This window comes from Eulemur rufifrons, chromosome 6 (assembly GCF_041146395.1).
Source record: "Eulemur rufifrons isolate Redbay chromosome 6, OSU_ERuf_1, whole genome shotgun sequence".
Taxonomy (NCBI): domain Eukaryota; kingdom Metazoa; phylum Chordata; class Mammalia; order Primates; family Lemuridae; genus Eulemur; species Eulemur rufifrons.
Window position 1 is genome coordinate 87,074,840 of NC_090988.1, and position 14,653 is coordinate 87,089,492.

The window sequence follows — 14,653 nt, forward strand, 5'->3', positions numbered from 1 at the left end:
TCTGCTAATGACTGGGCTCAGCTGGATGTCAGGAATGGCGGAATTTGTTCTCATATGCTTTTAGAGGATGGAGGGTGTTTATTTCTGGTGCTATGGTCTGGAGTGGAAGCTCTTTCAAGACAGCAGTTCTTTTAAGCTGCATTTCTTGGAAATATTATATTTGAGGAAGGGATGGAATGGATCTTCATCACATTAACTCTTCTGATTTCAAATGCACATTCAGTGAAGCTGGAACAGCTACAGTGTGGGTGGAGAGCTGAGTTTGTTTTTGCTTAAATTCATTAACTTCTCACTCCCATCCTACCCTCAGTACTATATCAACAATAAATCTGAACAATATACTGTCAGCAGGTATTTCACTCTGAATTTCATTTACCTTTCAATGTGTACAATCCAGAAGGGAAGGCAGGAGTGTATGTACTAGTTTGGGCTACAGTGCTGTGCTTTCAGTGCCTGCAGGGAGAGCCTTTGCTGCAGCCAGCAACTGCTCAGGCCTCCCAAACCCTCTTCTGTAAGTTAGTGAGGTACTGGTGAAGTCCTGCATGATTAAGCTTTTAAGATCACTAGGTGTGCCTGGATGATTGATTGCACATACTGGTCCTTTCTGCTTACTTTTCTCATTTGCCTCACCAGAACCTCCCAAGCCAAATGAATGCCAAAAAGCAGGAAAGAGTTTGATAAAAACCCAAATATTTGTTGGGCTTTTTTTGTATTTTTTTTTTAATTTTATTTAAGATTATTACAGGGGTACAAATATTTTGGTTCCATAAATTTCTTTTGTACTGTTTGAGTCAAAGTTATAAGTGTGCCCATTACCCAGATAATGTACATTGTGCCCATTAGGTGTGAATTTCCCCATCCCTTCCTCTCCCCTCCCATCTGCCTGATTTCCGATGAGTGTTATTTCCATATGTGCACCTAAGTGTTGAACGATTGGTTCCAATTTGATGGTAAGTATATGTGGTGTTTGTTTTTCCATTCTTTTGATACTTAGAAGAATGGTCTCCAGCTCTACCCAGGATAATACAAAAGGCAGTTCACCATTTTTTTGATGGCATACATATACTACATTTAATTAATCCACTCATGTGCTGATGGGTACTTGGCTTGTTTTCACATCTTTGCCATTGTGAATTGTGCTGCTATAAACATTTGAGTGCAGGTGTCTTTTTTATAAAAAGTCTTTTTTTCCTTTGGGTAAATACCCAGTAGTGGGATTGCTGGATCAAATGGTAGGTTTACTTTTTGTTCGTTGAGGTATCTCCACACTACCTTCCACAGAGGTTGTACTAATTTGCAGTCCCACCAACAATGTATGAGTGTTCCGGTCTCTCCATGTCCACGCCAGCATTTGTTGTTTTGGGGCTTTTTGATAAAGGCCGTTCTCACTGGAGTTAAGTGATATCTCATTGTGGTTTTGATTTGCATTTCCCTGATGATTAGAGATGTTGAGCATTTTTTCATATGTTTGTTGGCCATTCGTCTATCTTCTTTTGAAAAGTTTCTGTTCATGTCTTTTGCCCACTTTTTAATGGGGTTGTTTAATTTTTTCTTGCTGATTTGCTTGAGTTCTTTGTAGATTCTGGTTATCAGCCATTTATTGGATGTGTAGCATGCAAATATTTTCTCCCATTCTGTAGGTTGTCTATTCACTCTGATGATTGTTTCCTTGGCTGTACAGAAGCTGAATTCAATGAGCTCCCATTTATTTATTTTTGTTGTTGCTGTGATTGCTTTTGGGGTCTTCTTCATAAATTCTTTGCCTAGGCCGATGTCTGTAAGAGTGTTTCCAACATTTTTTTGTAGAATTCTTATAGTTTCATGCCTTAGGTTTAAGTCTGTTATCAAAACCCAGAGATTTGTATGTGGCAAGTGAGTTTAAAACCATCCAATAACCTCAGTGATTTCAAATCTATGCTTTTCCAGCTAGCCTCTTACTTTAGCAGATCTTATTTCAGAAACAGCTCCTTCTGTTTTTAAAGGTAAAGTATTTCAGATTGATGCTGAGGATGCCATCATTTAAAATGTGGGTTGAGTCAGCAGAATAACTCCGCAAAGATAACTTTGTGGGGTCCCAGCTTTAGTCTCTTTCCGTAATTAATATGCTGTGTTTATGTCAGATTTTACGAATATTTTACCACTATGAACAAAAAGTCCAGCTGTGTTCTTCTATTACTATCAGTGCTAGAGGAACAACTTTGCAGCCCAGATGTAGCTGCAAGCTTAGATGATCCATGAAGCAGTCTAGAACCCAGCTGGGACCTCAAGCTCAATTTAGCACCACAGTTTGGGAAAGCAAGCTGAAAAGAACTAATTTTTATAAAGGACATTATTAGAAGAGCTGTAAGTTGGGTGATAGGGCAAGTAAAGGGACGTTACCTCAGTAGGTAAGTAGCTGTAGCACGGGCTAGTGTTTAGTTTTCAAATATCATTTCAGTCTGCAAAAAAGCCTTGACTGTCCTTGCCAAGCAGTGCCACCATCTATCTGATTCTTGGCCCAGAGGGCTAGAGAAGTCTCTGTTACCATCTCAAAAAACCCTGTGCTTGACCCTGCAGGCATGCTGACATCTTGGTTTTTTTCTTGCTTTTGAAGCGCATATATGGGAATCAGTTATCTGCCTCTATAGTGTCCTCACAGCTTATCTCACTCTTGACACACCTGCTCTCTAGCTCTATCCCACCACTCTGCTAAAATTCTCATGATTGTGATCGACTCAAATCAAGTACCTGGGCCTCTCTGTCATCCTTGTAATATCAGTTACCAGGATCTGTCAGCACTGTGCGTGAAACTCGGCCTCTATTCGCTGCCTTTTCTTCCTCCCATTGGCTTCTGAAATAGTGTTTTATTTGGTATTCTCATACTTTTTTATTCCGTTATTTTTCTGTACATTATTTTTTCAGAGATTGTAAACTGGCAGTATATTGTAAATGCCATATGGGGAAAGTCCCTTTCTGTCCTCTTTATCATTATGTCCCTTATCTCCAGCTTAAACTTCTATATCAAGTTTCCAGTCATCACTTTCTACATGTTCATGAGACAAATAACTCCCAAACTTAAATCATAAAATCAGATTCATTATTGTTCTCTCACAAAACTCTACACTTGCTGATAAGTCCATTTATGTTTGTGATACCACCATTCATTCTCCTGGTCAGGTTATTTTCACTTCTTTCTTGTTCCCTTGTTTTTCATGTATAATCAATTCCCAAGTCATCTTAATTCTTTCTTGACATGTCTAAAGAGCCCATCCCTCTTACAGCAACCATCTTCAGCCTAGGCTCTTTTTACCACATGCCTAAAATACTAAAATGACTTTTTTCTGCTGTAATGTCCTTAATGCTGATCTTTGCTCCCTCTGTTCTGTCCAATACCCAGATGCCAGATATTTTCAGGAATAGTTCCTTTCTGCCCCTCTCTCTGTCTTCTCTCCCTCCCCTACCCCAGATATTAACTGAGCACTTACCTTGTGTCAGGTACTGTGCTCGGCTCTGGGGATGTGGCAGTGAACATGACATACGGTCCCTGCCATCATGGAGGTCACAGGAGCTACACGATAATCAAATAAACAGAGAGATAATTACCACTTGTTAAAGCTCTGAGTTTGGATTTGATTCTAAGTGTAATGGGAATAAAGGGGGTTGTGACATTATCTGGTGTATATTTTTAAAAGATCACTCTGGCTGCTGTGTGAAGAATAGTTTGGGGAGAGGCAAGAGTAGGATACTAAATAAAAGATGATTGCACTAGTCTTTGTGGGAGACACCAGCTTGGACTAAGGTGGCAGTGGGGATGAAGAGGAGTGAATGGATTTGACGTATGTTTTTGAGGATGAACCAACAGAACTTGCCAATGATATTTTAGATGCGAGGGTAAGGACCAAGAATGACTGTCAGGTTTCTGACTTGAGCAGTGGTGAGTGGAGGTGCTATTTACTCGGAGGAGAAGCAGGAATTTCTGCAGGTGATTTTGTTCTTGTTTAAGGAGTTCCTTCTTCCACATGCTTAGTTAGAGATGCCTGAGACTTCCAAATGTAGGGTAGGTCATTGGCTGTATAAGTCTGGGGTTCAGACACAGGCCTGGGCTAGTCATCATTTGAGAATTGTTAAAATAACAACAGTAAAATGCTAATAATAAATAACAAATGTGTAGTGCTGACTCTATGCCTGGCTGTGTTCTAAGTTCTTTATATTGAATCCTCCAATAATTTCGTAAAATCGATGCTGTTGTTATTCCCATCATGCAGATGAGGTGGCTGGGACACAATGTTAAATCACTTGCCCAAGTTGGGTCAAGCAACTGTTTGTTGAATTGAATTAAAATTAATAATATAGACAATATGTAAAACTATGAATTGTACATTATCATTTAGGGCAAGAGAATAGAGAAAGAGGAGCATAGAGTGAAGATGGAGTTCACTGCTTTCATCATTTTGTTTTCCAAATCAGAAGTCTTGATTTGCTTCTACTGGAACAAAGTATAACATGGAAACTCCTTAGCCAGATTGTGAAATCTCGATGTGAAATAATCTTTGCGCAACCAGCTTTGGTCTCTCACTGTTCCCTCTACGGTTACTCCCTTCTACAAAAGTACCTCTTTGCTGTCCCTTAGGCATGCCCTCCACTCTCTTAGCTTAAGTCCTCTCCAGGGTTCGGGGGCCCACCATGGCTGTGGTGCCTTCCCTACTGCGTCCAGTGTAGTAATTAGCAGTCACTGTGTGTCAAGTGCTTGCTGTGAGCTTGGGAACTGAGAAGCAGGTAGCAGGCTTCTACTTTGTTTCATTTGTCCTTTCTGCGTTTTGTTTTTATATGTATCTTCTTAGTAAAAAGATGGAAGTTTTGTGTTTAGCTCATGTAAGGGATCGGAGATGACTTGGAAAACTAAATGCCTCACTGTTACCTGAGCTCAGTAATTTGGAAGCGTATTTTTCTTTGAATGGCCTTTTCTGATTTGTGGGTAAGATGTGGGGTTTGAGTTGTGGGTAAGATGAATAATATGATACTTGAAAATGAAGTAGCATATGTGTCCTGAGCTTTCTATCAGGCACTACTGTGTGGAATGGCAAAAGGGGATCAAAGAAGCCCGGTGGATGACAGCTGCCCTTGGGAATAAAGGAAGGCAGTCATGTCATGGCTCCATCAGCAGCATAGCTGGGCAGCCCTGGAGCTGAATCTGACCCTCAGACTTGTTTATACTGCCCGGTGTTTATTTTGTTTATTTTTTATTTATGTTTGAGACAGGATCTCACTCTGTCACTCTGGCTAGAGTGCAGTAGTGTCATCTTAGCTCACTGCAACCTCAAACTCCTGGGCTCAAGAGACCCTCCTGCCTCTCAGCCTCCTAAGTAGCTGGAACTACAAGCATGAGCTACCACACCTGGCTAATTTTTCTATTTTTGTAGAGACAGGGTCTTATTCTTGCTCAGGCTGGTCTCAAACTCCTGACCTCAAGTGATCCTCCTACCTCAGCCTCCCAAAGTTCTAGAATTATAGGCGTGAGCCACCGTGGCTGGCCCCCAGTGTTTTTAAAGAAACCAAATTCGTTGCCAAAATTTATAACTCAGGAGATTTCACATGAAAATCCCGCTGATCAATTTTCCTGAAAAACCCAGAAGATGAGGCAACACTGGGGAGCAGTGAGCTGGAGCAGCTCGTTGGCAGAGCAGCTACCACTGTATGGAGGCCCCTGGTTCCCCACGGCCCCCACTTCCCACTGTGTTGCACCCGGCCCATGCCTCTTGTTTATGCTACTTGCTGGTGTTTGTGACCCCTACAGTATAGTCGGGTGCCATATAATTAGGACAGGAAATATAGGGTTTCAGAAGGAATAGAGCTCACTTTGGAGAACACAGTATAGTGGAAAGAATATAGGCTTTAGAGCCAGGCAGATCTATGTTCAAAAGCTAGCCTGGCCTCCAGCTACCCTTTTGCCTTAGACAGGTATTCTCCCTCTAGCTCCCTTTGCTTATGATAAAATGGATAATATTGCCCCCCACCCGCTGCTTTTACAGGGTTGTAGTGGGGATTAGCCATAATGTGTAGATATAATAGTTACCTAACATGCTTGGCACCTGAGCACATTGCATAGTTGATCCTGTCCAAAAAGTCCAACAGGACACCTTGGTTTAAGTACTTGGAAGTTGTTATAAAAAGAAGCATGGGGGGAAAAGACCACAAAACTCCAGGTAGACTAAAGAGTTAAATCTAAAAAATATATCTTTTTTTTTTTTTTTTTTTTTAACTAAAAGGAAATGCAGTTGTATATTTAACTTTCCTCAGGATGAGAAAAAGCTTTCTAAGCATGAACACCACGAAGGAGAGCCAAAGAAAGGTCAGGAGAGTTGACTCTAAAATATTTGAGCTATTCTATGTTAAATATTATAAGCACAGTTAAAAGATAGCAAATGAGAAAAGTATTTGCAAAAAGTATGACAGAGGGCTAATATCTCACTATCTATGGTGATAGATCAATAAGAAAAAACATTAACATCCCTGAAGAATAATGGACAAAGGACATGAATAGAGAGTTCACAGTAGAAGAAACACAAACAGCAAATAGACTTGTAAGAAAAAGTTGAACTGGGCTAGTAACCCAAGAATTCTAAGTTTGAATGAATTGCCATTTCTCCCCTAATTTTTTTCATCTTTGTCAGCCAGAAGATAGGTACTGTCATTGTTTTCTGATGGCATTATAAATTGCTGTAGCCTTCCCAAGAAAGCAGTTTGGCAGTATAAATCAAGTGCCTTAAAGTTCGTACCCTTGGCTCCAGTAATTTCATTCTTTAAGAATGTATTTTAGAGACTGGGCATGGTGGCTCATGCCTAGCACTTTGGGAGGCCAAGGTGGGAGTATTGCTTGAGGCTAGGAGTTCAAGACCAGCCTGAGCAAGAGCAAGACCCCATCTCTACAAAAAGTAGAAAAATTAGCTGGGTGTAATGGTACATGCCTGTAGTCCCAGATATTTGGGAGACTGAGGCATGAGAATTGCTTGAGCCCAGGAGTTTGAAGTTGCAGTGAGCTAATATGACACCAATGCATGCTAGCCTAGGCAACGGAGTGAGACCCTGTCTAAATATATATATATTTTTTTCTAGAATACATACATATTCTATAAATATAGTCAGAAATGTTTTGCCCCCAAATCTACTTGCAGTAGCATTTTCTTTATTTTCTTTTGTTTTTTAAAAAAATAATACTAGTATATTAAAATTTCAGTCTCCAACAATGTTTTCCTTACTGCTGTATCCTTGCACTAGCATAATGCCTGACACATACAGGTGGTCACAAAGTATGAGTTTAAAGAAGGAAGGATATGTTCATATGAAGGAATATTATATAACCATATTTTTGAAAGAGTGTATATTCAAATACGTAGAAAAATGCTCACAATATAATGTTAAAAATGTGGAGTACACAATTGTACCCTACAATATAGAACATAGAATATTCCATGTGTGTGTCTTGTGTGAATGCTGAATTAAAGGTGATTTTTTTTTTTTTATATTTTTTGGGTACTTTTCCTCAGTCATTCAGCACATATTTCTTGATACGTGCAGTAGATACTGTGTATGTTTCTTAAGAGCAGGGCCACACAGGCCTTTCCTCATGGAGTATACAAGGGAGTAGGAAGCCAGACATTGAATAAGTAATTACAAATGCATCATTTACTTTAGTGAACTTACGTTACTTTTATATTCTAGAAAGAAAAACTATGTCGATGATTTTAAAGCATCAATGATTGTTCGTAATTTCCAAGATACCCTTTTAGGACAAGAAGGGGGCGATTGTAAGAAAAATCCAAATCTCATACAATATGAATTACCCTTCCAATGAAAAGAAAAATGTTTCAGTTTCTTGTCTGTTGGATGGGTAGTAATGACAACAATAAATACACCCAGATTTTTTTCCTAAATAGCATTTTTCTAAAGGAAACTCAGGAGGATAATATCTTGGTGAGATGGAGCTAAGAGTTGTGGGAAGCCTTAGAAAAGCAGAGTTAAACATTCAAATGAACTGACTAGTTGGAGAGAGAGGGAGAATGTCGATCAACATTAATGTAAAAATATATATATATTTGCTTTTTCCATGTACTTATAAGGTTTCAATGTATAGAAAACCAACACCAAAACCTACCCTGTCGATTCATTGTGATCCTAAAAGATTCTTTTAACCAGGATCAGAGATGGAAAATTTTATCCTAAGCCATGGTTTTCTGGGGGTGTGTTTTGTTTTGTTTTGAACAAAGTCCTGAGTAAATCAAAAGGTCGACAGAGACTTGTTTTGGTAACTTAACCATGCTTAATGACTGTGAAGGCGCTCCTCTAAACAGTCTTACCCGTGCTTCCACTGTTGCTTATCCGTTTATCAACTTGAGCCTTTGTGTGTAGCCACGTAAACTCCTCTGACCTTTATCTGCTTCCTAAGTGGAAAAAGTCTCCATGCACCTTGGTTAAGTTAAAGGGTGGCACTATGGTGTGTGGTCACTGGCCTCCAGAGAAGGATGCATTTGTGAGGTCTGTTGTGTGGGTAGGATCCCTTGTCCTCTTTCCTGTCCACCTCCTTCTGCAAATTAGGAATGCACTTCCTAAGCCAAGGGTGTTGGAAGGAATAAACAAGCAGCAAATTAATGACATCGCCTCTCACAGTGGGTGGACTGTGTATCACTGTCTCCTCTGTGGACTGATTCAAGTGGCTCCCTCCCAAATGAAGCCTCATTCTCTTCTGCTTTTTGGTATGACTAATCATTCTATTGGGTGTAATGTATTCAAACCAACCTGAGGCTCTCTGTCATTTGAAAATTTCAGATCTTAGGAACATTAAGTGAAATGTGGATCTGTTGAACATCACTTTCCATCAATGCTGATACTTTTCTCTTGCATTTGGAATTGTTTTTCATTTGTGAGGGCTACTCCTGCTTCACATTTCCAGGAATTACGGTGCTCACCTCTTCTCTTCCATTGGTGTTAGCACCCCTTCCTTCCCAATAATGTTTTTAATGTTCTAAGAGATTGTCATCTCAGAATTGTCCTCATGTGGTTAAGTCTTTCTTCTCTGTGTCATTCTACTCTCCTGTCCTAGTGTCTATACTTGATTCATGGATTAAGTCCCTGTTGCACTCCCTACTTATGTAGAGGGTAGCAGAAATTCTTCTGCTTCTAGCTATGTTAGACCTTGATCTGGTAACTGACTTTACAGCCTAAATTAAGGAGCCTTGGACTCCCTAATCTCATGGACGATACAAGGCACTCCCTTCTGATCTCTCTTCTCCAGTAGGACATACAGCTCCCGTGGCTGGCGTATTTTTTTTTCCAGAGGGTAGTCTTTTGCTTTTCTGAAATGGAGCTGGGCTACCCTGAGGGCAGGGTCACCTTCCCACCGCTCTCTGGTTGGCTGAGGGGTCAGATGTAGATATTTTGGAGCCTGCTTATTATTGTAAGAGAAAAGGTGGCAGACACAATTAAAATCAATCACTGAAGCCAAAAGTTATTTCAAATGTTGCTTCTGTCTTCTGCCTATAAAAATTATGACTATGCTTGACAAAGTCACTGCCAAGGGTTGGGGCCTGGAACTTAAACTGTTTATGCAAGTTCATTATTGTTTTGATTTTGATTTTCCTGGGGGAAATCATTATAAACAGTTAAGTTCTCAGAAGCACCCCTCCAGTAATAAACATAAACATAGTATTGCACTGAAGTCAATCCTGCAGTAACCCAAAGGTAACCCCTTGCATCGGAAGTGAAGCAGATGAATGGAGGGGCCCGTCAGTTCTGGCCTGAATGGAGGTGAAGAAATGGAAGCTCGGGTCTCAACCTTGACATGCTTTTTGTTGCTGTGGGCAAGAAAGTTGTTGAACGTACCCTTTTGTCAGCTGTGAAGGAGGAGTAACACCACCTATTGATTGCTTACAGGCTATGCTGTGAAGACTCACGATAATATTGGACACAAATTGATTTTGAGCTCTCTGGAAGAAAGTGGCTGTGTAAAGACACGGCATTTGTTCAGGAGTTGTGATCCATCCTTAAAGGCTTAACCAGCCAATCTCAGTTTGGCAGCACTGTTCCGGTCAAGCCAGAGCTCCCTTCTTTGAGGAAATCTTTCTGTTTGTTCTAGAAAGAGGCAAGAGGACATCTCCAAAACAGCAAAGTGGCCATGGGAAGAGTTGTGCCTACTTTTAGCATGGGTGCCAATTATTAAATTAGCATAAATTGTGAAACGGAGAAGCAGAACTCATCACGTCAAGTCTTGGTTAAAAAGCCGTATTTTCCACACTGACTATGTTGAAATGTAGAGCACACCATAGGCAGATGCAAAGAATTCTTGTGTATGTGACTTTTAATTCCTTCACAGGCCAAAATGGGCTTTTCTGGATTTCAGATGGTGGTGATAATAGCTAGCACTTACACTCTCCTTATGATGTGCCGGGCTCCAAGTGATTTACACATATTCTGTCAAGGCTCACAGTAGCCCTGGGTGGCAGATATTGTCATCATCCCCATTTTACAAATAAGTAAACCAAGGTACAGATTGGTGAGATAACTTGTCCACAGCCAAGCAGCTGCCAAATGACAGAGCCAGTACATGAACCCCCGCAGTCTGGCTGAGGAGTAGAGGGTTCCATTCTTTTGACCGCTGTCAGGTTTGTTGCATCTGGATCCCGCAAGGAAAAATTCAGTGCAGTGAATGCTGTTTTCTAGGAAGAGAATGGAGACTACACGTATGTGGAAAGAGTGAAGATACCCTTGGATCACGGGACCTTGTTAATCATGGAGGGCGCCACACAAGCTGACTGGCAGGTGAGAATGCGCAAGTAATATGGAGTCACTCTGCCGTGGAGGCAGTTTCCTGACTGGCTGAGGATTAGTAATTGCTAAGTAAACGTAAAAAGTAGGTTCCTTTTATAATGGGCAAGAGGCAATAGGGTGGCATTATTTCCAAGGAGTTTTGATACTTACTGACAATCAAAATGCACCTCTGCAGCAGCCGTATCTGGTGCAACTTTCTGCGATGATGGAAGTATTCTGTGTGGTAGCCACTAGCCAGGAGTGACTGTTGACTTCTTAAAATGTGGCTAGCGTGCTATAAAGAACTGAATTTCTAACTTAATTTTAATTTAAATCTAAATAGCTTCAGGTAGCTAATGACTATCTCACTGGGCCAAAAGTTCCACAGCTAGGCCAGGCCATTTTTAGGCCAGATCATTTCTATGGTGTGCATATTAATGTAAAAACACTTAGCATGAGAGTGGAATCACGTGCCTTTCTTTGGTCTCATCTATTTATGTTTTTCTTATGATATTTGGGAAACTGGCAGGAGTCTGAGAGGAAGAGCAACAATTAGGAAAGATGAAAATATCTCACCGCAGGGATGCTGGCATAGCACAGTGGGGGCGGGGATGGGAATTTGTTTCAGGGAAGGAGACCCGTGTCCACAAGACTGTAAAGAACTTACAGCTGCTCATTTAAAGGGGGATAAAATGGAAATATTTCTATATTCTTATAAATAAGTCTTAAATTGCTTTGAACTAAAATATGTGTGTGTGCATTTATGTCAGAGAGCTATGTATATTTCCATATAGCATCGAGTGCCCAAAGAATACCACTCTAGAGACCCGAGAGTCAACCTGACCTTTCGGACAGTTTATCCAGACCCTAGAGGGGCACCCCAGTGATGTGAGATCTTTGAGAGAGAGAAGCCGCACTAAGACTGAGCAACCCTTCCACTGAGAAGAAACTTCAAGAGGCTGGTTCCCGCTGATCTCGTGGTGTGGCTGTTTGGAAGATGGTGGGGTTTGTTTCCCAGCTCCTACTAAATGAGAGCCAGCGGTTCATATTGGTAATATGTCTACGGTGGGAATGGTTATCACTAATCACATTGCAAAATTGCATATTATCTTTAGGCAAATTAAAATCCATGTGGCTGTGCTCATGGATGATTTTGTCCATAAGCAGTTTTTCTCCTGCCCTCCCCTACCTCTTCTTTTGAGGAAATATGAATGGACTTGTGCCTCTGGGGAAAATCTGCACATGTTTGTTCCATGTGACTTTAGTGGCGATATAAATATGTAGCAGTGCCTCTGGAGCCTTCCCTAGGCAGACAGCTGCTGAAACCCAAACAGAGGTGGTTTCATCCTGGCTTGTGTGCTGCTGTAATGAAAAGCTGCATATTCGGGGAACACGGGATTTAACTGAGTCTCCTTGCCTGTCAGTCTTCCTGCGACACTCAGACAGGTCACAGGCCTCTGAATAAAGAGTGAAGGCAGGATGCTCGAGTCCAGCCACCTGCAAGCAGTCACCTGGACTCCTTGTATTATGAGAGCCCACTGTGCCCTTGGAGGGAGGAATAACTGGGTGACGTCATGATAAGGAGCAGGCTGAAATACAGGCAGAAGCACAGCACATGCCCTGCTAATGACAGCTGTTCCACATAGATTAGATCCCCCTAGAGAATCGCTTGAGTCATTTAAACCTCAACCAGATAGAAGTGGGAGCAGTCCTGTGGGGAATACACTCAATTGCCTAATAGTTCTCGTCACCTTCAATTTCAGTAGCCTGATGACTAAGGCTCTCTTCTGACTCAGTGTTCTCTTACATACAATTTCCCAAGGTACAAGGGTTAGGCTGTGATGTCACTGAGGTTCCCAAAACAAAACAGAGTGCTGCCCCTTGTTGCATCATAAAAGCACGTGTCATCTTGACCTCTGGACTCGGGAACAGTGTGCCAGATTCATTCCAAACCAAGATATGGAAAACCTGAGAGAAAGAAAACAAATTTAAATGGATGAAAATAGGGCAAGAGAGTTAGAGTTCCCCTGTCTGCCTGTGAGGGAAATTTACAGCACCTTCTTGCTTTCAGTCCTGCTTCCATCCATGCCGTGGGACTGAATCTGTCATGGCACAGTGCCACAGGCCCGGCAGGCCCTTCCTCAGCTCAGGTGTGCTGCCATGCCTGGCCACACTGTTCTCTCACAAGCTCTCTGGCTCCTTGCGTTCGTAGTCCCTATTTTTCTTTTTTTAAACATGTTCCTTCTCTAAAAAATACTAAATGCTTTATAAAATTTGAGCATCACACTAAGCCTTCCAGTGACGGAGGTACAAATCTCCATAAAAATAAAATAAAGCGTCTTTTTAATTCCAGCTGTTCTTCTACTAAAGCAAACAACACCTGACCAGGTGGTACAGCCCGCTGTGGTTCTAAGCTTGATGCGTGACACTGGGAGATTTCTCTTCCCTTCCTTACAAATGAAAGAACTGGCAGATGGTTCCAAGTCTTCCAGCCTCCCTCCCTCCTAATGGAGTGTCATGATCTCCTCCTGCGTCAGCTGTGCGTTTGATCTCTTTGCTCTGTCACACCCCTGTCTCTCGGGGAAACAAATTCCTACTCTGCAGCAGACAGGGTGGGCTGCCACCTGGGTTTCTTGGTCTGAAAGCAGCAAATCTTAGGTTTTGTTTCTTGCTGTCACTGTAAATACCATATGCCAAAACTGACATTTTTTTCCACCACTGAGATAATGTCCCTTCTGAAACATCAAGTAGGTACTTGCTGTGGAGTAAAACTACAGGGTTTAATGATGGACAGGAGTTCCAGTCCATGGCTAAAGACAGCCCTACGCAGTGACTGCATCAACCTGTTGCTACGTGTTACTGATGGTAGATCTGAGCTAGGAATTAGGGGTAAAGTATTTTTTGCTTACAATTCCTGTAAAGCAGAGGAAGCAAATATAACAGCAATAGCACGAAGAAAAACAGGTTTGGTTTTTTTAGCTGTCCATTTTCTGAGCTTCAGCAGCCTGCCAGGCACTGTCCTTAGAGCTTATAGACATGATCCCTAATTCTCCCCACAGCCCTGCAAGAAAAAGATACTATTCCCCTCACAGAGACTAGGAAACTGAGTCTCTGAGAGGTAAAGTAATTTAACAGGACTTGTAGTGGCAGAGCTAGAATTCAAACCATAGTCCCTAAACCTGTGTGCTTTTTCCTCTGCTGTGCTGAATTTTGGTGGAATAGTCTGTTGGACGTCCCTAGAAGCCTGAGCCTCACTCAGGGCTTGTTCCTGCAGAGCTGGTCACAGCTGACCACAGGCCACCTGTTTGTTTCCTGACTTTCCTGTGTGTCAGGGCAAGCGTCTGCATCTCATCTCCCCTTAATCAACATTAGCATCCTCTAGTCAGAAACTACTGCTGACTGGAGTGGCAATTGGCCATTTAACTGGGGAAGCTCATTTTGGGGGGACAGAATGCAATTTCTGGTGTTATGACAAATTCTTGGCCAACCTTCCTGGCAAGTGACTTCCTGGCAATATCCTCACCGTATCCGAGTAGATACATTTGGAAACTTTCAGAGGTAAGTGAGTTTTCCCCTGTGATCCTTCTCCCCCATTCTTATCTGTGAGTACTTTTGCAGACCCTGAATGACACCCAAACTCAGTATGAGGCTTCCTCACAATATTTGCCAATAGCACTACTCCAGTCAGCAGAGAGCCCAAAGAAACAGATCAGGCTCAACACTAAAAATGTCTGTTTTTACACAAGGACAACTTGCTTCCAAGCACGGGGTTGGAACACTGTGACACACAGTATCCAATTTTGTCCCGAGTGTTGAAATCAGGATCCTCATTGATCCTTCATTAACTAAACCATCAGCTCAGGTGGCATTGATG

The 14,653-nt window shown here is 41.7% G+C and overlaps 1 protein-coding gene across 3 annotated transcripts in view; it reads left to right on the forward strand.

Moving 5' to 3' along the window:
- The window catches only part of ALKBH3 (alkB homolog 3, alpha-ketoglutarate dependent dioxygenase), a 34,198-nt gene extending 21,085 nt beyond the window's left edge, over window positions 1–13,113 (forward strand). For all 3 annotated transcript variants that reach the window (XM_069469854.1, XM_069469853.1, XM_069469855.1), the window contains 2 exons: window positions 10,693–10,791; window positions 11,574–13,113. In XM_069469854.1, coding sequence (XP_069325955.1) covers window positions 10,693–10,791; window positions 11,574–11,666 — 192 coding nt within the window. In that variant the 3' untranslated portion in view covers window positions 11,667–13,113. The remainder of the gene's footprint in view (window positions 1–10,692; window positions 10,792–11,573) is intronic.
- The last annotated feature ends 1,540 nt before the right edge of the window (window positions 13,114–14,653 follow it).